Here is a 23,427-nt window from a genome sequence, read left to right on the forward strand (position 1 = left end):
AATCATGGATTTATTTCTGGACTCTGTTCTATTGATCTATATGCCTGTTTTTGTGTCAAGACCATACTGTTTTGATTATTTCAGCTTTGTAGTGTAACTTGAAATCTGGGACTGGGATATCTCTAGTTTTGTCCTGCTTTTTCAAGATTGCTTTGGTTATTCTGGGCCGTTTGTGGTTCCATACAAATTTTAGGATTGTTTGTTTTAGTTTTATAAAACATACTGTTGGTGTTTTGATAGGGATTGCATTAGATGTGTAGATTGCTTTGGGTAGTATGGACATTTTAACAATATTTGTTCTCCCAGTCCATGAGTGTGCAATATTTTTCCACTTTTTTGTGTCATCTTCAGTTTCTTTCATTGGTGTTTGTTTTTGGAGTACAGGTCTTTCACTTCCTTGGTTAACTTTATTCCTAGGTACTTTATTATTTTTGGTGCAAATGTAAATGGAACTGTTTTCTTAATTTCTCTTTGTTCTACTTCATTATCAGTATATGGCAATGGAAGGGATTTCTGTATATTGGTTTTGTATCCTGATACCTTACTGAATTGGTTTATCAGTTCTAGCAGTTTTTTGGTGGAGTCTTCACTATACTATACTATACTATACTATACTATACTATACTATACTATACTATACTATACTTAGATATTTTACTATATGCTTAGTATTTGGATATACTATGCTATACATAGTATCATGTCATCTGTAAATAGTAAAACTTTTCTTTTCCCTTACCAATTTAGATGTCTTTTATTTCCTTTTTGTTGTCTGATTGCTGTGGCTAGGACTTCCAATACTATGTTGAGTAAAAGTGGTGAGAGTGGGCATCCTCGTCTTGTTGTTAATGTTAGGGGGAAAGCTATTTTTTTTCCAATGAGTATGATGTTAGCTGTTAGCTTTTCATAGATGGCCTTTATTATGTTGAGGTATGTTCCCTCTAATCCTACTTTGTTGAGGGTTTTTATCATGAATGAATGTTGTACTTTGTCAAATGTTTTTTCTGCATCTATTGAAATGATCATATAGTTTTTATCCTTTCTCCTGTTGATGTGAGGTATCGTTGATTAATGTGCAAATATTGGACTACTCTTGCAACCCAGGAATAAATCCCACTTGATCTTGGTGAATGATTTTTTTAAAAAATATATTGTTGAGTTTGGTTTGCTAAGATTTTATTGGGGATTTTGCTTGTATGTTCATCAGAGATGTTATACTGCAGTTCTCTTTTTTAGTAGTGTCTTTATCTGGTTTTGCTATCAGGGTATTGCTAGCCTCATAGAATGAATTTGGAAGCTTGCTTTCCTCTTCTATTTTTTGGAATAGTTTGAGAAGAATAAATATTAACCCTTTTTTAAATGTTTGATGAAAATGTTTGAAGCCATCCGTTCCTGAGCTTTTGTGTGTTGAGAGGTTTTTGATCATTAATTCAGTTGCATTACTGGTAGTTGATTTGTTCAGATTTTCAATTTTTCCTGATACAGTTTTGGGAGGTTATGTTTCTAGGAAGTTACCCATTTCTTCTAGGTTGTCCCAATTTATTGATGTATAATTTTTTATAATATTTTCTTATAATTGCTTGTATTTCCATGGTGTTGGTTGTCAGTTCTCCTCTTTCTTTTCTGATTTTTTTATTTGAGTCTTCTCTTTATCGCTCGCTCTCTCTCTCTCTCTCTCTCGATAAGTATGGCTAAAGGTTTATAAATTGTGTTGATATTTTCAAACGACAAGTTCCTGATTTTATTGATTTGTTCTGTTGTTGTCTTTTTAAAAAAATTTCTGCTGTAATCTTTATTATTTCCTTTCTTCTACTTGTTTTGTTTGTTCTTCTTTTACTAGCTCCTTTAGGTATAAGGTTAGGTTGTTCATTTCAGCTGTTTCTTGCTTCTTGATGTAGCCCTGTGTTGCTGTAAACTTCCCTCTTAGAACAGCTTTATCTGTATCCCAGTGATATTGGACTATTGTGTTTTCGTTTGTCTACATGTATTTTTTGATGGCCTTTTTGATTTCTTATTTAGTAGCATGTTATTTAACTTCCATGTATTTGACTTCTTTCCTGATTTTTTCTTGTGGTTGATTCTAGTGTCATAGCAGTGTGGTTGAAAAAGATGCATGGTATAACTTCATTCTTTTTGAATTTTTTGAGCCTTGTTTTGTTGCCTAACATGTGATCTATTCTGGAAAATGTTCCACGTGCACTGGAAAAGAATACATGTTCTGTTTTAGAATGGAATGTTCTGAATATACCTGTTAGATCCATCTGGTCCAAATGTGTCATTCACAGCCACTGTTTCATTTTTCATTTTCTGTTTGGATGATCTATTCATTGATATAAGCGGGGTGTTAAAATCCCATACTATTGTTGTATTACTATTGATTACTCTTTTTACATTTGTTATTGGTTGCTTTATATATATGGGTGCTTTCATGTTGTGTACATAAGTACTTACAATTGCTACATCTTTTCATTGCATTTTTCCTTTTATGATTATGTAGTGTCCTTTTTTGTCTTATTCCAGTGTTTGTTTTAAAGTCCAGTTTTTAACTTTTTTTAGTGTAACCTCTGCATCCAACATGGGGCTTGAAGTCACAACTTCAAGATCACGAATTGCATGCCCTACAGACTGAGCCATCCAAAACCCTTAAAGTCCATTTTGTCCAATATAAGTATTGCTACCTCAACTTTCTTTTATCTTCAATTTGCATGATGTTTTTCTGTCCCTTTACTTTTAATCTACATGTGTCTTTAGTTGTGAAATGAGTATCTTGTAGGCAACCTATGGATGGGTCTTGTTTCTTTACCCATTCTATCACCGTATGTCTTTTGACTGGAGCATTTACTCCAGTTACATTCAAAGTAATTATTGATAGGTATGTACTTAAATGCCATTTCATTGCTTGTTTATGATTATTTTTGTAGTCTCTATTCCTTTCTTCTCTTGCTCTCTTCTTTCATGGTTTGGTGGCTTTCTTTAGTGATATACTTGGATTTCTTTCTATTTTTTTTTACAGACCTATTACTAGTTTATGATTCTGATTAGCATTAGGTTTATATATAAAATCTTATGCATCTAGAAGTCTATATTAAGTTGATGTTTGCTTCAGTCTGAACCCATTGTAAAAGCACTACATTTTTATTCCCCTCCCTCCCTCACAATTTTACAAATACGGTGTCATACTTTACATTCTTGTATTTTGTGAATAACCCTTACCGATTTTTATAGATATACTTAATTTTACTACTTCTGTGTTTTCTACTTTTCTTACTCCTACTTATGGTCTTTCCACTCCAAGAATCCCTTTTAACATTACTTGTAAGGTTAGTTTAGTGGTGAGAATTCCTTTAACTTTTGTTTGTCTGGGAAACTTTTTGTCTCTTCTTCTATTTTGAATGATAACCTTGCTTGACAGCATATTCTCAGCTGCACATTTTTCCCTTTCAGCGCTTTGAATATATATGCCACTACATTCTGGCCTGCAGAGTTTCTGCTGAAAAATCCGCTGATATTTTTCTGGGGTTTCCCTTGTTTGTAACTATTTTCTCTTGCCGCTTCTAAGATTTTCTTTTTATCACCTTTTGCCATTTTAATTATTACGTGTCTTGGTGTGGATTTCCGTGGGTTGATTTTGTTGGAGGATATCTGTCTTCTGAATCTGAATTTTTGTGTTCTTCCCCACATTTGGGAAGTTTCCAGCTATTATTTCTTCAAATACATTTCCTACGCCTTTTACTCTCTATTCTTCTGGGATCCCTGTAATGCAGATGTTATTATACTTGATGGTGTCACTTAATTCCCTTATTCTATTCTCTTTTATTTGCTTTTTTCCCTCTATCCTGTTCTCCTTGATTGCTTTCCATTACACTGTCCTCCAGGTCACTGGTCCATCCTTCTGCTTCCTCTAGTTTACTCTTTATTCCCTCTACTGTTTTATCTCTTTTTTTTTCAATATATATAATTTATTGTCAAAATGGTTTCCATACAACACCCAGTGCTCATCCAAAAAGGTGCCCTCCTCAATACCCATCACCCACCCTCCCCTCCCTCCCACCCCCCATCAACCCTCAGTTTGTTCTCAGTTTTTAAGAGTCTCTTATGCTTTGGGTCTCTCTCACTCTAACCTCTTTTTTTTTTTTCCTTCCCCTCCCCCATGGGTTTCTGTTAAGTTTCTCAGGATCCACATAAGAGTGAAAACATATGGTATCTGTCTTTCTCTGTATGGCTTATTTCACTTAGCATCACACTCTCCAGTTCCATCCACGTTGCTACAAAGGGCCATATTTCATTCTTTCTCATTGCCATGTAGTACTCCATTGTGTATATAAACCACAATTTCTTTATCCATTCATCCGTTGATGGACATTTAGGCTCTTTCCATAATTTGGCTATTGTTGAGAGTGCTGCTATAAACATTGGGGTACAAGTGCCCCTATGCATCAGTAGTCCTGTATCCCTTGGGTAAATTCCTAGCAGTGCTATTGCTGGGTCATAGGGTAGGTCTATTTTTAATTTTCTGAGGAACCTCCACACTGTTTTCCAGAGTGGCTGCAGCAATTTGCATTCCCACCAACAGTGCAAGAGGGTTCCTGTTTCTCCACATCCTCTCCAGCATCTGTAGTCTCCTGATTTGTTCATTTTGGCCACTCTGACTGGCGTGAGGTGATATCTGAGTGTGGTTTTGATTTGTATTTCCCTGATGAGGAGCGACGTTGAGCATCTTTTCATGTGTCCATTGGCCATCCGGATGTCTTCTTTAGAGAAGTGTCTATTCATGTTTTCTGCCCATTTCTTCATTGGGTTATTTGTTTTTCGGGTGTGGAGTTTGGTGAGCTCTTTATAGATTTTGGATACTAGCCCTTTGTCCGATATGTCATTTGCAAATATCTTTTCCCATTCCATTGGTTGCCTTTTAGTTTTGTTGGTTGTTTCCCTTTGCTGTGCAGAAGCTTTTTATCTTCATAAGGTCCAGGTAATTCATTTTTGCTTTTAATTCCCTTGCCTTTGGGATGTGTCGAGTAAGAGATTGCTACGGCTGAGATCAGAGCGGTCTTTTCCTGCTTTCTCTTCTAGGGTTTTGATGGTTTCCTGTCTCACATTCAGGTCCTTTATCCATTTTGAGTTTATTTTTGTGAATGGTGTGAGAAAGTGGTCTAGTTTCAACCTTCTGCATGTTGCTGTCCAGTTCTCCCAGCACCATTTGTTAAAGAGACTGTCTTTTTTCCATTGGATGTTCTTTCCTGCTTTGTCAAAGATGAGTTGGCCATACATTTGTGGGTCTAGTTCTGGGGTTTCTATTCTATTCCATTGGTCTATGTGTCTGTTTTTGTGCCAATACCATGCTGTCTTGATGATTACAGCTTTGTAGTAGAGGCTAAAGTCTGGGATTGTGATGCCTCCTGCTTTAGTCTTCTTCTTCAAAATTACTTTGGCTATTTGGGGCTTTTTGTGGTTCCATATGAATTTTAGGATTGCTTGTTCTAGCTTTGAGAAGAATGCTGGTGCAATTTTGATTGGGATTGCATTGAATGCGTAGATAGCTTTGGGTAGTATTGACATTTTGACAATATTTATTCTTCCAATCCGTGAGCAGGGAATGTCTTTCCATTTCTTTATATCTTCTTCAATTACCTTCATAAGCTTTCTATAGTTTTCAGCATACAGATCTGTTACATCTTTGGTTAGGTTTATTCCTAGGTATTTTATGCTTCTTGGTGCAATTGTGAATGGGATCAGTTTCTTTATTTGTCTTTCTGTTGCTTCATTGTTAGTGTATAAGAATGCAACTGATTTCTGTACATTGATTTTGTATCCTGCAACTTTGCTAAATTCATGTATCAGTTCTAGCAGACTTTTGGTGGAGTCTGTCGGATTTTCCATGTATAATATCATGTCATCTGCAAAAAGCGAAAGCTTGACTTCATCTTTGCCAATTTTGATGCCTTTGATTTCCTTTTGTTGTCTGATTGCTGATGCTAGAACTTCCAACACTATGTTAAACAACAGCGGTGAGAGTGGGCATCCCTGTCGTGTTCCTGATCTCAGGGAAAAAGCTCTCAGTTTTTCCCCGTTGAGGATGATGTAAGCTGTGGGCTTTTCATAAATGGCTTTTATGATGTTTAAGTATGTTCCTTCTATCCCGACTTTCTCAAGGGTTTTTATTAAGAAAGGGTGCTGAATTTTGTCAAAGGCCTTTTCTGCATCGATTGATAGGATCATATGGTTCTTATCTTTTCTTTTATTAATGTGATGTATCACGTTGATTGATTTGCGAATGTTGAACCAGCCCTGCATCCCAGGAATGAATCCCACTTGATCATGGTGAATAATTCTTTTTATATGCTGTTGAATTCAATTTGCTAGTATCTTATTGAGAATTTTTGCATCCATATTCATCAGGGATATTGGCCTGTAGTTCTCTTTTTTTACTGGGTCTCTGTCTGGTTTAGGAATCAAAGTAATACTGGCTTCATAGAATGAGTCTGGAAGTTTTCCTTCCCTTTCTATTTCTTGGAATAGCTTGAGAAGGATAGGTATTATCCCTGCTTTAAACGTCTGGTAGAACTCCCCTGGGAAGCCATCTGGTCCTGGACTCTTATTTGTTAGGAGATTTTTGATAACCGATTCAATTTCTTCGCTGGTTATGGGTCTGTTCAAGCTTTCTATTTCCTCCTGATTGAGTTTTGGAAGAGTGTGGGTGTTTAGGAATTTGTCCATTTCTTCCAGGTTGTCCAATTTGTTGGCATATAATTTTTCATAGTATTCCCTGATAATTGTTTGTATCTCTGAGGGATTGGTTGTAATCATTCCATTTTCATTCATGATTTTATCTATTTGGGTCATCTCCCTTTTCTTTTTGAGAAGCCTGGCTAGAGGTTTTGTTTATTTTTTCAAAAAACCAACTCTTGGTTTCGTTGATCTGCTCTACAGTTTTTTTAGATTCTATATTGTTTATTTCTGCTCTGATCTTTATTATTTCTCTTCTTCTGCTGGGTTTAGGCTGTCTTTGCTGTTCTCCTTCTATTTCCTTTAGGTGTGCTGTTAGATTTTGTATTTGGGATTTTTCTTGTTTCTTGAGATAGGCCTGGATTGCAATGTATTTTCCTCTCAGGACTGCCTTCGCTGCATCCCAAAGCATTTGGATTGTTGTATTTTCATTTTCGTTTGTTTCCATATATTTTTTAATTTCTTCTCTAATTGCCTGGTTGACCCACTCATTCTTTAGTAGGGTGTTCTTTAACCTCCATGCTTTTGGAGGTTTTCCAGACTTTTTCCTGTGGTTGATTTCAAGCTTCATAGCATTGTGGTCTGAAAGTATGCATGGTATAATTTCAATTCTTGTAAACTTATGAAGGGCTGTTTTGTGACCCAGTATATGATCTATCTTGGAGAATGTTCCATGTGCACTCGAGAAGAAAGTAAATTCTGTTGCTTTGGGATGCAGAGTTCTAAATATATGTGTCAAGTCCATCTGATCCAATGTATCATTCAGGGCCCTTGTTTCTTTATTGACCGTGTGTCTAGATGATCTATCCATTTCTGTAAGTGGAGTGTTAAAGTCCCCTGCAGTGACCACATTCTTATCAATAAGGTTGCTTATGTTTATGAGTAATTGTTTTATATATTTGTGGGCTCCCGTATTCGGCGCATAGACATTTATAACTGTTAGCTCTTCCTGATGGATAGACCCTGTAATTATTATATAATGCCCTTCTTCATCTCTTGTTACAGCCTTTATTTTAAAGTCTAGTTTGTCTGATATAAGTATGGCTACTCCAGCTTTCTTTTGGCTTCCAGTAGCATGATAAATAGTTCTCCATCCCCTCACTCTCAATCTAAACGTGTCCTCATGTCTAAAATGAGTCTCTTATAGACAGCAAATAGATGGGTCTTGTTTTTTTTATCCATTCTGATACCCTATGTCTTTTGGTTGGTGCATTTAGTCCATTTACATTCAGTGTTATTATAGAAAGATGCGGGTTTAGAGTCATTGTGATGTCTGTATGTTTTATGCTTGTAGCGATGTCTCTGGTACTTTGTCTCATAGGATTCCCCTTAGGATCTCTTGTAGGGCTGGTTTAGTGGTGACGAATTCCTTCAGCTTTTGTTTGTTTGGAAAGACCTTTATCTCTCCTTCTATTCTAAATGACAGACTTGCTGGATAAAGGATTCTGGGATGCATATTTTTTCTGTTCATCACATGGAAGATCTCCTGCCATTCCTTTCTGGCCTGCCAAGTTTCAAAAGAGAGTTCAGTCACGAATCTTATAGGTCTCCCTTTATATGTGAGGGCACGTTTATCCCTTGCTGCTTTCAGAATTTTCTCTTTATCCTTGTATTTTGCCAGTTTCACTATGATATGTCGTGCAGAAGATCGATTCAAGTTATGTCTGAAGGGAGTTCTCTGTGCCTCTTGGATTTCAACACCTTTTTCCTTCCCCACTTCAGGGAAGTTCTCAGCTATTATTTCTTCAAGTACACCTTCAGCACCTTTCCCTCTCTCTTCCTCCTCTGGGATACCAATTATGCGTATATTATTTCTTTTTAGTGTATCACTTAGTTCTCTAATTTTCCCCTCATACTCCTGGATTTTTTTTAATCTCTCTTTTTCTCACCTTCCTCTTTTTCCATAATTTTATCTTCTAGTTCACCTATTCTCTCCTCTGCCTCTTCAATCCGAGCCGTGGACGTTTCCATTTTATTTTGCATCTCATTTAAAGCGGTTTTCAGCTCCTCCTGACTGTTCCTTAGTCCCTTGATCTCTGTAGCAAGAGATTCTCTGCTGTCCTCTATACTGTTTTCAAGCCCAGTGATTAATTTTATGACTATTATTCTAAATTCACTTTCTGTTATATCATTTAAATCCTTTTTGATCAGTTCATTAGCTGTTGTTATTTCCTGGAGATTCTTTTGAGGGGAATTCTTCCGTTTGGTCATTTTGGATAGTCCCTGGAGTGGTGAGGACCTGCAGGGCACTTCCCCTGTGCTGTGGTGTATAACTGGAGTTGGTGGGCGGGGCCGCAGTCCAACCTGATGTCTGCCCCCAGCCCACCATTGGGGCCACAGTCAGACTGGTGTGTGCCTTCTCTTCCCCTCTCCTAGGGGCAGGATTCACTGTGAGGTGGCGTGGCCCATCTGGGCTACTTGCACACTGCCAGGCTTGTGGTCCTGGGGATCTGGCTGGGGTGGGTAGGCAAGGTGCACGGGGGCAGGAGGGGCAGGCTTAGCTCGCTTCTCCTTAGGTGATCCACTTCAGGAGGGGCCCTGTGGCAGCGGGAGGGAGTCAGACCCGCTGCCAGAGGGGTGGCTCCGCAGAAGCACAGCGTTGGGTGTTTGCGCGGAGCGAGCAAGTTCCCTGGCAGGTACTGGTTCCCTTTGGGATTTTGGCTGGGGGATGGGCGAGGGAGATGGCGCTGGCGAGCGCCTTTTTCCCCCGCCAAACTGAGCTCTGTCGTCCCGGGGCTCAGCAACTCTCCCTCCCTTTGTCCTCCAGCTTTCCAGCTTTCTGAGCAGAGCTGTTAACTTATGACCTCCCAGACGCTAAGTCGCGCTTGCTGTCGGAACACACTCCGTCCGGCCCCTCCGCTTTTGCAAGCCAGACTTGGGGGCTCTGCTTGGCCGGCAGGCTGCCCCTCCGCCCCAGCTCCCTCCCGACAGTCCGTGGAGTGCGCACCGCCTCGCCGCCCTTCCTACCCTCTTCCGTGGGCCTCTCGTCTGCGCTTGGCTCCGGAGACTCCGTTCTGCTAATCCTCTGGCGGTTTTCTGGGTTATTTAGGCAGGTGTAGGTGGAATCTGAGTGATCAGCAGGACGCGCGGTGAGCCCAGCATCCTCCTATGCCGCCATCTTCCCAGCATCCCCCCTACTGTTTAAAATGGCTTTTTCTTTAGTGTTTATTTTTGAGAGAAAAAGCAGGTGAGTAGGGGAGGGGCAGAAAACAAGGAAGATAGAGAATCCGAAGCAGGCTCTGCACTGTCCGTGCAAAACCCATAAACTGTGAGAACGTGACCTGAGCTGAAGTCGAATGCTCAACTGACTGAGCCACCCAGCCACCCCTGTTCCCTCTAGTATATTTTTAATTTTAGTTTTTGAGTTCTTTATCTCTGCTTGGTTCTTTTTTATATTTTCTGTGTCTTTGTTGAGAGTTTCACTGAGGTCCTCCCATATTTTCTCAAGCTCAGTGATTATGACCATTACTTTCTGTATCAGATATATTGCTTATCTCCATTTTGTTAACTCTTTTGTTGTGATTTTGTCCCTTCTTTCATTTGGGACACAGTCCTTGGTCTCCTCATATGTGTCTAACTTTCTGTGTCTTTTTCTATGTGTTAGGAAAGTTAGCCATGTCTCTGGCTCTTGAAAGTAGTGGCCTTATGAAGAAAAGGTCCTATAGTGCCCTACAGAGCAATCTCCCATTTACCAGAACCTGGAACTTCAGGGGCATCTCCTATGTGTGTCGAATACACCCTATTGCTGTGACTGAGCTGCATTTCTCTTCAGTCATATGCAATGACTGTTTTTGACTGTTCTGGGCAGGGTTTGGTTTCTGTGTTGCTAGTGGGTCAGTATGGGGCTGCCTTGGGCTTGAGTTGAGTCAGACCAGGAATTTGCCAAAGCTGTGGTCATGTTAAACTGCAGAGTGCTCTCCTTTGTTGTCCCCCGAGAGGCTTTCATTGGTGGGTGGGGACTGCAGTCAGACCAGGTGTCTATCCCCAGCCCACTTCTGGGGCTTCAGTGGAGCTGGGTGTATGGGTATATTTCCCTCTCATCAGGGCAGCAGTTTTTTTGAAGTAGTCACTGTCAGGGCTGCTTGCACAGTGTTAGGCTTATAGTGCCTCTTTGGATGGATTCCTCCCTAGGGCAGGTTGGATGGTGTGGGTCTGCAGAACATCATGGGGGTGGGGCATGCAGTTAGCAAGGTTGGAGCAGAGGGCCCCTGGAGCCACTTTGGAGAGTTCAGAAGTGCAAGTTAGAGGGAGTAGTCCACAGGAGAGCACAGGCTCGGAAGGCATGTTAACAAGCTACATGGAGAATGTCTGTGCTGATTCTGCAGGTGTCTGCATATATAGGCTGGGGGACAGGGGAGGGAAAGGTGAATTCTTCAGTGTTCATGATCAATCCAGAGTCATCTTATGTTCTATTGTATTATACTTAGTTAAGAAAAATGAAGTGTTATGGCAAATTATATACCTATATATAGTGCAAATTACATATTTAGAAAGTAAGGAATTTTCAGGCTTTAGCTAGATTCCAGAGAATAAATTGTATTCATCAAATGTTTCTGTCATGCCCATGAGGGCTTAATAATGAGCTGATTTCCTTTGAAAAATAGAACAACTCACTGAACTTTAACTGGAAGCTATCCTGTTTTGTTCCAAACTGTTTCTCAGGAGAGCTGGACTCCTGCTTCATAGAGAGATTTTGTGTTTATAAATCCATGGTATTTTGATTTTATGTATATCCATAAGGATATGCTCAGGTTAGAGAGTTGAAGGTATATTCAGAGGGCTTATGAAATGGCCAGTTAATACTGACACATATTTCAACATAGTTACGCATAAAGAATCAAACTTCACATGATATTTTTTTACCAAAATGCCAAGTAAAATAACTTTACGTAAGCAAGACAAAGATCCTTTTCAAGGATCTGGAAGCATTTATTGGGAAAGGTAAAATATAATAATAGAATTTAAGTTGTACTTTCTGGACTTACCTTTTGAGAATGGTTATGAAAAAGATAGGATAATCAGAGGTACTTTTAGATGGTTGCTTCTTTACACATTTTAGTCATTTTTAAAAATATTTATTTATTCATTTAAATGTTTTATTTATTTTTGAGAGAGAAAGAGACAGAATGGCAAGTGGAGGAGGGGCAGAGAGAGAGGGAGACACACAGTCCAAAGCAGGCTCCAGGCTCTGAGCTGTCAGCACAGAGCCCAACACGGTGCTCAAACTCATGGACCAGAAGATCATGACCTGAGCCGAAGTTGGACGCTTAACCGACTGAGGCACCCAGACACCCCTGCTTCTTTACACATTTTAAGTGTATCTGCCATGGCCCCTCAATACATTTACTTGATATTAGTTGCAAATACGTTTTTTCAATTTTCATGAAAATGCTCTCTTTGAAATATTTTGTAGATTTAATTTAAATATTTGGTTACAACTGGACTTGGGCATATGTACTTAAAGCACTTTCAAAGTGCTTTACATAGAGTGTTTTTTGTATACATTTGAAGTTAACATGATTTAAAATAGGAAGTTATAACTACATGAAAATTTATTCAAAACTCTAACCACAGAGAATAAACCTATAGTACAAACACAGAAGATAGAATGGGGCCCCTGGGTGGCTCAGGGGACCTCATTTCCCTTCAGGTCATGATCTTACGGTTTTGAGATGGAGCCCCTTGTCAGAGCCCCTCATCAGGCTCTGCGCTGACGGTGCAAAGACTGGGATTCTCTTTCTCCCTCCCTCTCACTCCCCCCGCCCTCACACTCACTCACATGTGTATGCTCTCTCTCTCAAAATAAATAAATAAACATTTTAAAAAAATTATAAAAAGAAAGAATGGCAACAAATCATTACAAAAAAATCATCAGATAACAAAGGAAAACAAAAGTGGAAGAGAGACACAAAACTGCAAAACAGAATGGCAGTAATTAGGATTAAACTCATCAATCAGAAGGCATAGAGTGACTGAATGGATTAAAAGAGTAAGAGCCAATGATATCCTGTCAACAAGAGACTCATTTCAGATTTAAAGACATACGTAGGCTGAAAGTGAAGGAATGGAAAAAGATATTTTATGCAAATGGTAACCAAAAGAAAGCAGGGTGTCTGTACTCAAAATAGACTTTAAGTCTAAAACTTTCTCTAGAGGTAAAGAAGGTCATTATATAATGATAAAAGGTTCAGCTCAGCAGGAAGATGTGTGTGTGTATGTGTATGTACATACACGTGTGTGTGTGTGTGTGTGTGTGTGTGTGTGTGTGTGTGTGTGTATATATATATATATATATATATATATAAAGTCTCTGGATATTAAATATCTGGAAGGGAAATTTAAAAACAATCCTATTCACAGTGGCAGCAAGAATACAATATTTAGGAATAAATTTAACCAAAGAGGTGAAAGATTGATACCCTGAAAATATTAAAACATTGACAAAGGAAATTAAGATACTGGTAAATAAAAAAGATATCTTGTGCTCATGGATTGGAAGAATTAATATTATTAAAATGTACATAGTATCCAAAGTGATATGCAGATTCAGTGCAATCCCTATCAAAATCCCAATGTCATTTTTCACATAAATAGAAAAAGCAATCCTAACATTCATATTTTAGACCCTGAATAGCCAAATCAGTTTTCAGAAAGAAGAACAAAGCTAAAGACATCACATTTCTTGGTTTCAAAATATATTATAAATTATAGTAATCAGAAAAGTATGGTACTGACATTGAAACAGACATATAGGCCATTGGAACAGAATAGAGAGCCCCCAAATAAGTCCATGAATCTACAAGTCAGCTGATCTTTGACAAGCTTACCAAGAACCCACAAAAGGAGTAGTGTTGGGAAAACTGAATATCCACATACAGAAGAATGAAATTGGATTCTTCTCTTACCATTTACAAAAATAAATTCAAAATAGATTAAAGATTTAAATCTAAGACCTGAAACTGTAAAAATACAAAAGAAAACAGGGAAATAACTTTTGACATTAGTCTCGGCAATCGTATTTTTGCTTATTATACCAAAAGCACAGGCAATAAAAGCAAAAATAGAAAAATGGATTGTATGAAATTTAAAAAATTCTGCACAAAAAACATTAGAGTAAAATGGCAACATACCAAATGGAAGAAAATATTTTCAACATCTGTCTAATAAGGAGTTAATATTCAAAATCTATAAGGGACTCATAATAGCAAAAATCTAACTCAGCTTAAAAATGAGCAAAGGACTTGAATAGACATTTCTCCAGGGAAGACATGCAAATGACCAATAGGTATATGAAAAGATGCTTAACTTCACTAATCATCAGGGACATGCAAATCACAGTCACAATGAAATACCTTCTTACTTAGAATGTCTGTTACCAGATAGGTGTTAGAAAACAACTGTTGGTGAGGATATGGAAAAAGGGAGCCCTCATGCCCAGTTGGTAGTACTATAGATGGGTATGGTCACTTTGAAAAAGAGTAGAAGGTTCCTCAAAATATTAAAAATAGAACTATCTTATGTTTAAGCAATCCCACTTCTAGGTATTTATCCAAAGGAAATGGAGTTAGAATCTCAAAAAGATATCTCCATTTAGGTGTTAATTTCAGCCTTATTTACAGTACTCAAGAGGTGGAAACAACCTCAGTGTTCACTGATGGATGAATGGATAAAGAAAACGTGATATATGAAGATTCTGTGTCTATATACACACATAAACACAATGGAATATTATTCCACCTTTAAAAAAAGGAAGGAAATCCTGCCATTTGCAACAACATGGATAAACCTTGAAGGCATTATGCTAAGTGAACTAAATCAGATGTAGAAAAACAAATAGTGCATAATTTCATTTATATGTGGAATCCAAAATAGTCAAACTTACAGAAGCAGAGAGTAGAATGGTTATTACCAATTCTGGCCCAAATAGAGGGGGAAATGAGGAGATGTTGGTCTATAAGTACAAAGTTTCAGTTATGCAGGATGAATAAATTATGGAGATCTAATGCTAAGCAACATGACTGTACTTAACAATACTGTATTGTGTACTTGGAATGTTCTAAGAGAGTACATCTCAAGTGTTCTTATCACACACAAAAAAGAGGTAACTGTGAGGTGATGGATATGTTAATTATCTTGTGATTACTTCACATTGTATATGCATATCAAATCAAGTTGTATACTCTAGATGTATACAATTTAAAAAAAATTTTTTAATGTTTATTTTTGAGAGAGGGAGAGAGAGAGCATAAGTAGGGGGGTGCAGAGAGAGAGGGAGACACAGAATCTGAAGCAGGCTTCAGGCTCTGAGCTGTCAGCACAGAGCCGGATGCAGGGCTTCAGCTCACGAACCACGAGATCATGATCTGAACTGAAGTTAGACGTTTAACTGACTGAGCCATCCAGGTGCCCCTAGATGTATGCAATTTTTAATTGCTGATTATACCTCAGTAAAGCTATGGGGCAAGATATTGAATTATATTTTTTGTGGCAAACTTCTTGCATAATTTCTATTGAAAATCTGAAGAGAAATTAGCTATCTAGCAATTTAGGGGTAGATACCACAGGAAAGTTCTTAAAATTAGTGTGGTAAATATATTACGGATATGTTAATAAATTTCCTTTATTGCATTTTCCTGTAGAATTGTTACCTTAGTGAGAGAATATTCAGTTGTTAATGAGAGACTTAGAACATAGATATAAGTGACAAGTAGTATCTATCTCATATACAATAATTTAATTATTAAATTAGCTCATTAGTGCTAGCATTGGTTAGCATTTTTATTAAAGTTAAATGCTAACTTCATAAAATTTTGCCTTTAATTTTCACTGATTTGACCACAAGGTAATGACAGTAATTGTTGAGTGACTTAAGATGAACCTACTTTTAAGCTTGGCCAATGAGAAAAATACCTTCATTTTACTTCGCTTGTAAAAAAAAAAAAATCCAACCAACTCTTAAGCACAAATGGAATTTGTTAGATTGATATCAATGACTCAAGCAATGGATAGAAAGACTAGAAAAGTAGGCTTGGAGAGAGGTAGGTTGAGCTACTTCAGAGAGTTGGGAAGTAGAACTCCACGTATATCTCTTTGCTGGTGCATTTTGGTCAGGGCCCGTTGCTAGAATGAATAAACTACTTTGTCTCTTTATTATCTAAATAGACTGAGCCAAGATTCAGAATTCAACGGTGGGTTTTCAAGGTGCCTTAATGGCCCCTAGTATACTGAAGTGGTGAAAGGGCCTTACACAAAGGTCTTCCAGGAACCTTTCCCTTTGTAGTATCAAGTTGAATGTCAGCATTGTGTGTTTCCCTCCATATTCCTCACAGAAAGTGGAAAACAGATGCAGCATGGATGAAGTTATGCCCATCCAGTACACTGAAATCTCTTATCTCCTGCTTCAAAGGACCAGGCAGTGTCCCTTAGAAAACAATGTCGTTAGGATTTCTAAACACAAAAGTCTAAAGACAATACAATAATTTGTCATTAGACTAAAATTTTCCATGGACTAATGTGTAAAAACTTGTGTAAAACTTAGTTCTTTTTTTTTCATTCTATGCAGTGTAAAACTTTGCTTTTCCAGAAAGAATATATTCTAAGTTGGAAGTTGTTTAGTTACTTGTCATTAACTGAATTTTTCCAATGTCATTTCCTCACAGATGCCCATTTGCCTTCCTTGCATTCTGCTCTAAATACTTCCTATAAACCAATTATGACGTTGAAGTTGTTTTCCAGTGACAGTCAGTAGAGACCCTAGAGACTGAATATGTGAAGGAGAAAAATCTAATAAGCGAAGCCTAGGGGCACCTGGGTGGCTCAGTCGGTTAGGTGTCCAACTCTTGATTTCTGTTCAGGTGATGATTTCATGGTTTGTGAGTCTGAGCCCTGTGTCAGGCTCCGCACTGACCGCACATGGAGCCTGCTTGGGATTTTCTCTCTGTCCCTTCTCTGCTTGCACGGGTACTTGCTCACACCCTCTCTTTCTCAAAATAAATAAACTTAAAAAAAAAAAAAAGCCAAAATAATGGTACTTTATCGTAATAAATTCTCTGGCCAGTAATCCCCTTTTTGGCATCACAAGATTTTTTTCTATCAGTCTTGTAATTTTTCTGAACTCCTTACTGTTTTCATAAAAACCTAGGTTAAGGTTGTTAAATTTTTCATTCTTTTTAAATTTTTCATTCTTTTCCAGTGAAATTGTTGAAAGTAGTCAAAACAAGTATCTTCTTGTGATACATTCTCACGGACTTCTGCCTGTTTTACTTTTTTAGTATTCAATTCTGAGAATCTAGTATTTACATCAAATACTATTTCTTTGTGGGCATAGTGGAGCAAATATTTTTAAATGTACACAGATATCCTGTAAAATCAGAAATATTCATAGTTAGACTGTTAGAGACATATACATGGGGTTGTTCCATTTGAATCATTTCCAGCTAGAGGTTTTGTGCAGGCTAATTTTCTTTAGTGAAGGGTTGTCTTGCCAGCACACTGTTGACTCTGCCATCCACAATAGGACAGTTGTTCCTACTTCCCTGCTTCTGAGCTGATGGCTCAAGACTTTGGTACACTCAAGTCATGGACTCCTGTTGGAGAATGTGGCTTGCCTAGGTTATATTTTGAAGCCTTAGTTAGAAGTAGAATACAACCTTTGCAAACAGAATTACACTTTTTTTTTAATAGTTTTTAAGTACGTCTACACCCAACGTGGGGCTCAAACTTAAAACCCCTGGATCAAGAGTCGCATGCTCCACCTGAGCCAGCCAGCCCCCCCCCCCTCCCAGAATTATGCTTTTAAACTTAAAAAAAATTTTTTTAATGGTTTTATTTTATTTTTGAGAGAGAGAGAGAGAGAGAGAGAGAGACTATTAGTTGGGGAGGGGCAGAGAGAGTGAGAGAGACCCAAAATCTGAAACAGGCTCCAGGCTCTGAGCTGTCAGCCCAGAGCCCGACCCAGGGCTCAAACTCACCAATGGTAAGATCATGACCTGAGCTGAAGTCAGAAGTTGAAGCCACCCAGGTGCCCCTAGAATTATGCTTTTAAATTATCTTTAACTACCAACTCAAATGTTGAATTAGTCTTGTGACAGTGATTTGTGAGGTTTAAATTTTGGCAAAAATTAACTTCTTTTGAAAATTGTTATTAACGGTTCTACAAAAATGAGAATAAACCATGTATTATAATGGCCTCATTCTGTAAATGGAAATATTTCCAGTGGGTTGTATTGTTCAATGTAGTTATCATTGATTTAATTATTTTCTTTTTTTTAAATGTTTATTTATTTTGAGGAAGAGAAAGAGCATGCGTGAGCAGGGGAGGGGCAGAGAGAGAGAGAGAGAGGATGAGAGAGAATCCCATATGGGGCTCAAACTCATAAACCATGGGATCATGACTTGAGCTGAAATCAAGAGTGGGACACTCACCCAACTAAGCCACCCACGTGCCCTGATGGAATTATTTTTATAAAGATTTATTGGTGGTCACTTTTATAAAAAAAAAATTGCAGAAACCTTATGGATTTTTAATTTTATGTTTTTCTGATGTGGTTTTATTTTTTATTCATTTTAATTGTTTTTTGTTTACTGAGTTAAATGACTTTAATAGATTGTGAATTTTGAAGCTAAAAAATCACACACATGCAGTCTTTTCTTATTTTAACTGGCATCTGATAATCTATAACTTTAAGATATCACCCTAGTTTTTTAGATAAGATGTGAAATTCAGCTTTTGTCCTTTAGTAACATCTCTGTAAAAGATTGAAAGTCTGCATTTCACACATTAGTGATTTGTTACAGCCTTTGGAGAAAAAGTGAAAAACACATATTGTAGGAGATAGTCATAGCCCCAACTAGTCTTCCTGTAGTTCTGTTGGCAATCTGTTATCGTACCATTTTAAAAGATGAATTTTGGGGGCCAGGTTGATGCCGTTAGGTTCCTCTGCCATTGCAGAGCAGTGAAGACAAAAGCACTCACCATCTTAATATTCACAGGACTGTGCTAAAGAATAATGATTTAAGATCAAGACAAGAGTTAACTGCCCACCTCACCAACCAGTGGCCTTCCCCAGGAGCTCTGGATGTCAATGCTGTTGCCTTGGATACGTTGCTTTACCGAAAACACAATAAACAGTGGTATGAGTAAGTGTAATACTTTTTTTTCCAACTAATTACAAATTTAGTTCTACCAAAACATTTGGTTATCCACGTTGGTTTCTCACGTATTCGTCTTTCTGAATTCATTATTACTTTAGGGCAAAAGTAGAATTTAAGACTACTTTGGCTTGATAAAGTCAGATTAAGGCAGTAAATATGTTAGTATTTTGAAGCCAAGGCACCCTGGGGAAGTAAAGTATCTAAGAAATTCTTAAGCAGTATTGTACCGGCTACCTGCTTCTCCTTTAGTCTTCAGCCAGTCCTTCAGTTAAGTCTATGAGCTCATATTTAATGAGACACCTATTTTTGAATTTTAGCTTTGGTATTTGTATTTGCCTTAGGAATAATTGTCCTGCCAGTGAGAAAAAATTCCATCTTATGAAAGAATGGAAAGATACTTACCTGTTCTTGGTGGGTCTGAAAGAGTTTTGCTAATTTTCAGTAAATCTAATTTTTGGAGGCTATAGAAGATATAATCACCCCACCTGTTGGCCACAAGATCCTTTACCTATTTTTTTATCCCTTTTCAGGACTATTTCATTAAGTCAGAGTGTCGTAATGTTGAGAAATCTGCAAATCTTAGGCTGCATTCCTTTATGGTATCTTCGTTTTGAACTTAAATTTTGTATTACCTTCTTTTGGCTTTTAGACATTTTGTCCATATTGATAACTTTTTGGTTATCTTTATTTACCTATCTTCAGCTAATTTTCTAATTATTTCCCTGTTGTCCCTCCATCCCCTTCTGGTCGCTCCCTTTCCTCCCCCCCCCCCCACACTTTCTTCTCTTTCCTTTCTTCTCCCCTCCCTGCCTCCCTCTTTTTTTGTTTGTTTCTTTCTTTCTCTACTCTTCTTTTAGAGTTCTTGTATTTACACTTCACTGGTAGAGTTACCCACTTCCATTTGTGCTTCTTAGGGTGCTTTTCACTAGGTAGTTAGTAGTTAGACATTTCTACAGGGATTGTTTCAGCATAGACTTAATTTCCGCCTGTTTACTATGTGGTTTTTTTCATTTATCAGAGGGAATACTCAAAATAAATTTGAGCTTCTGTTGCCTTTTTTGCTTGTTGGTTTCACTGATTGCTAGAGATAAGGAAGAGTGAGCAGATTATTTACAGAATAAATCATTAGAACTGTTTTCATTATCTACTAACCCATGATTCAAGGTATTGACTGAAGCTTTCATGGTTTGGGATCTAGTTCCCTTATATACCCCTATGAAAAATTTGAATAACTAGAGTATATCTTCTTATGCTGGTATATAATTTTATTTTTCTATAATGTATGTAAGTAATAAAAATATTAGTTTATTCATATTTCTGATATATGATGAAAAAACTGAATCTATTTTAATACTTGGTTCTTATTTCTGTATAACATACAAGATACTCTTGCTTTTATAACTATAAAAATATTGAAAGGTTAACTCCTGACAAGTTAAAAGACTAGTAATATGCTTTTTTACTACAATATCCACGTTGTTACTTTAGGTAGTAGAAGGTAAAATATTTAGCCAAAAAGATGTGTTTGTAGCCCTGGCTGCCTGTAGAGCTACCTATTGAGGAACCAGTGAGTCTAAATGGAAGAGTTACTTCAAGTTTACCTTTGTATGTGGTAATAATGACTAGCTTTTACAAAGTATTATAGCAGCAGCAAATTAATTGGAGTATCAGAAAAGAAAGTAGTGAAACTGTTTGACATGGATCCCGATTTTATACTCCTTGACTGAGCTACTCCATTAGCTCTTTCTCAGCATCATCCTTTAATCTGGCCTTACTGTAGATGTTGTTATTGCCTTTAGATGGCCCTATTACCAAACTACTATTCCTGAACAAAATGTTTGCAGCTAGGGTGTAGTATGGAGATCACTGGACCTAGAGTGTAAGGTCAGGATTTAAAAGTAATCTCTGCTACCCTACTTGCTGTGTAACAACACTAAGCAATACCTCCCTCTTACCTTCTGCACATGTAATACTGGGACTAATTCCTGTTCAAATGAGTAATAAGTTGCTTGGCACCTAATACTTCTCACGAAATCTTTTATACTCTGTATAGTCTTTTTTTTATGTTCTCAGATAACCTTGTGTCTTCCATGTTTGGAGAATATACACCCACCCACTGTCCCAAGCTCTCCTTTCTTAGAGAGTTTGTAAAACCTATGTAAAATTAAAATGACCAGCAAATCCCCAGATGTTCTGAACAAATAATCTTTTTAATGCAACTTTTTAATGTAAAAATGGAGACTTTGGATTTTCAGATTAGAGTGGTGCTGTATAAATCATGTTTGAAACATCATAGCTTTTCTCAGGATTAGTTTTTGCTGTTCTCAAATTTGTAATATAAGCTAAAGTTCTTGAACTAACCTCATCATTTATTCCTCTTAATTTGACCAATATCTTCAGTAGTTTAACAAACATTTTTGAGAACCTACAAATTATTATCAAAGTGGCCAGAATCTCTTAATAAGGAACATTAGTGCTCTTGATAATTCGGAGAAAGAAATTGACCATATAAGTAGTCATTATATGTTTTATAATTATAATTTCCTGCTAAGAAAATGTGATGCTTGTATTTCTCTAGGAGATTTGCTGAATTAGCTTTGAAAAGACTGAGAAGGTGCTATTTGACTTGATCAATTTCTTGGTCTTGCAGACATTTCTTAAAATGAGTGATTGGGTAACTTAGCTATGTTGTCATCTACTCATGGAAGAAATCCTTTTCATAGTAGAAGATTTTACATTTATTTTCATTTATTGTACTGTTAATAAAGCTTTAGAAGTATCATTTCCATTGTTTTCTTGATTACTTAGACCTGGCAATATTAATTATGTTAGATTTTCTATCTTTTCCTTTATTTCAAACATTAGAGATATCATGTTAAAAATGTTTCAAGCATTATAGGCTGATTGTAAAAACTCAACAATAAATATGTAAGCACATTCCCTTAACACACACCTGGAGAGCATTTGATTACTTTTTTATTTCCAATTTGTTTCTATTTTAATGTTTATTTATATTTATATGTTAAGTTTAGGTCACATGAGCTTATTAGATACAGGTTATATAATTTTATTATATTATATAATCTTGTTAGATTATTGCCTAACCCATCCATTTCCATCCCTAAAGATTAGATTCATTATCATCATCTGTTTATTTTCTACATAGGCTTTTTTGTCTTGTAAATTTATCATTATTTTCATTTAGGCTGTCATTCACAAAATTATTAAGAATTATGAGCTTTTATATGCCCTTCATGATCTACTCTTAGGCTAACATTTTTGAATGACTGCTGATAAGTAGGTATAATTACTTCACATGTCTTATAGGGTCTTCTTCTTATGTGAATCTTTCCAGTATTTTTGGAGTAGGACTCCCCAAAGCATTGAGACTGCAAAAATCTTTTACAGCTTATAAATTTTGCATTGACCTAACTCGTATACAGCCTTCCCTTTCAGGCTCCCTTGCATCCTTCCATTAATTTTAGTAGTTTAAAAGTATATCAGTATTCTACTATAGGAAATGTTTGTTTTGTTTTTTAAACACATTTCTATGAAAATCAAACCAAGAATAAAAAGAACAGCCTATCTCTGGCTCCATGCACACATATGTGCCTCTGTGTATATATTGTATGTATCTTTGTTTTTATTTTCTACGTGTGGAAAGTGTCTCCTTCTGAGCCTAATACTCTCTTGCCCAATGACTATGAGATAATGTAAATTATTACTGACCTCTGTATATCTCTTGGGCAAATAGGTGATATAGATTATCGATATTACTTCTGATCATTGATATGAAGTCTAAGACTGTAGAAAATTTATTCATAAGTGAATTCAGGCCTATTCAGCTTCCTTTTAATTTGCCTTTATTTGGTGTCCAAATTCTTTGTATAGAAGTTTGGATTTGAGTGATTTAAAATTTTAAGTAATTAGATATTGAATACAATGTTTTGTTTTTTGGTTTTCTTTATGTCCCAGATGCTTATGACATAACTCCTGTCTTACTATCTGGGGTTCTTATTTTGAATAAGTAAGCTATTTCTATTAAAAAAATTCACTTCTGGAAAGTAGAATTAGACTGTTGATGGGCTTGATGTGTTTGGTGGGTTACATTTCAATTTTGCAGTATGATGTTAATGAGTCTAGAATTCTAAAATAGGGCTTAGTGGTGACCTTTTAAAGACAGAACTCCCATAGACAGTTTACTCCATGACAACATGTTTGTCAGGTGGAGCGCCAGTTGCATTGGAACTCAGGTAAGAATGTGGAAAACCTTTCTTGGTCATTACTACAAACAGCTAAACCAGATTTCTCCCAGGTGGTAGATCTGTAATCATTTTCATGCAAGGAAGATATTACTTGGTACTGTTCTTAATATCTTTTGATTCAGGTGCCTAATTTTGCCTAGGAATTTTTATACTGCTTCAGAAATCATTGTCTACCAAATTCTGTTTCTATGTTCATTGACAATTGGTTAAGTGAAGCCTGTAAACTGAAAGATTGTTTACTAAGTGTAACAAATTAGAGGTTAGAAAGTTTCCATAATCACTTTGG

The 23,427-nt window shown here is 36.9% G+C and overlaps 1 protein-coding gene across 4 annotated transcripts in view; it reads left to right on the forward strand.

Moving 5' to 3' along the window:
* The window catches only part of RUNDC3B (RUN domain containing 3B), a 154,097-nt gene that overhangs the window by 111,275 nt on the left and 19,395 nt on the right, over positions 1-23,427 (forward strand). For 2 of the 4 annotated variants that reach the window (XM_042965617.1, XM_042965600.1), the window contains one exon: positions 18,715-18,861. The exons of the other annotated variants lie outside the window; for them this stretch is intronic. In XM_042965617.1, coding sequence (XP_042821551.1) covers positions 18,715-18,861 — 147 coding nt within the window. The remainder of the gene's footprint in view (positions 1-18,714; positions 18,862-23,427) is intronic. 4 annotated transcript variants of the gene reach the window in all.

Source organism: Panthera tigris, chromosome A2, assembly GCF_018350195.1.
Source record: "Panthera tigris isolate Pti1 chromosome A2, P.tigris_Pti1_mat1.1, whole genome shotgun sequence".
NCBI classification, from domain to species: Eukaryota; Metazoa; Chordata; class Mammalia; order Carnivora; family Felidae; genus Panthera; species Panthera tigris.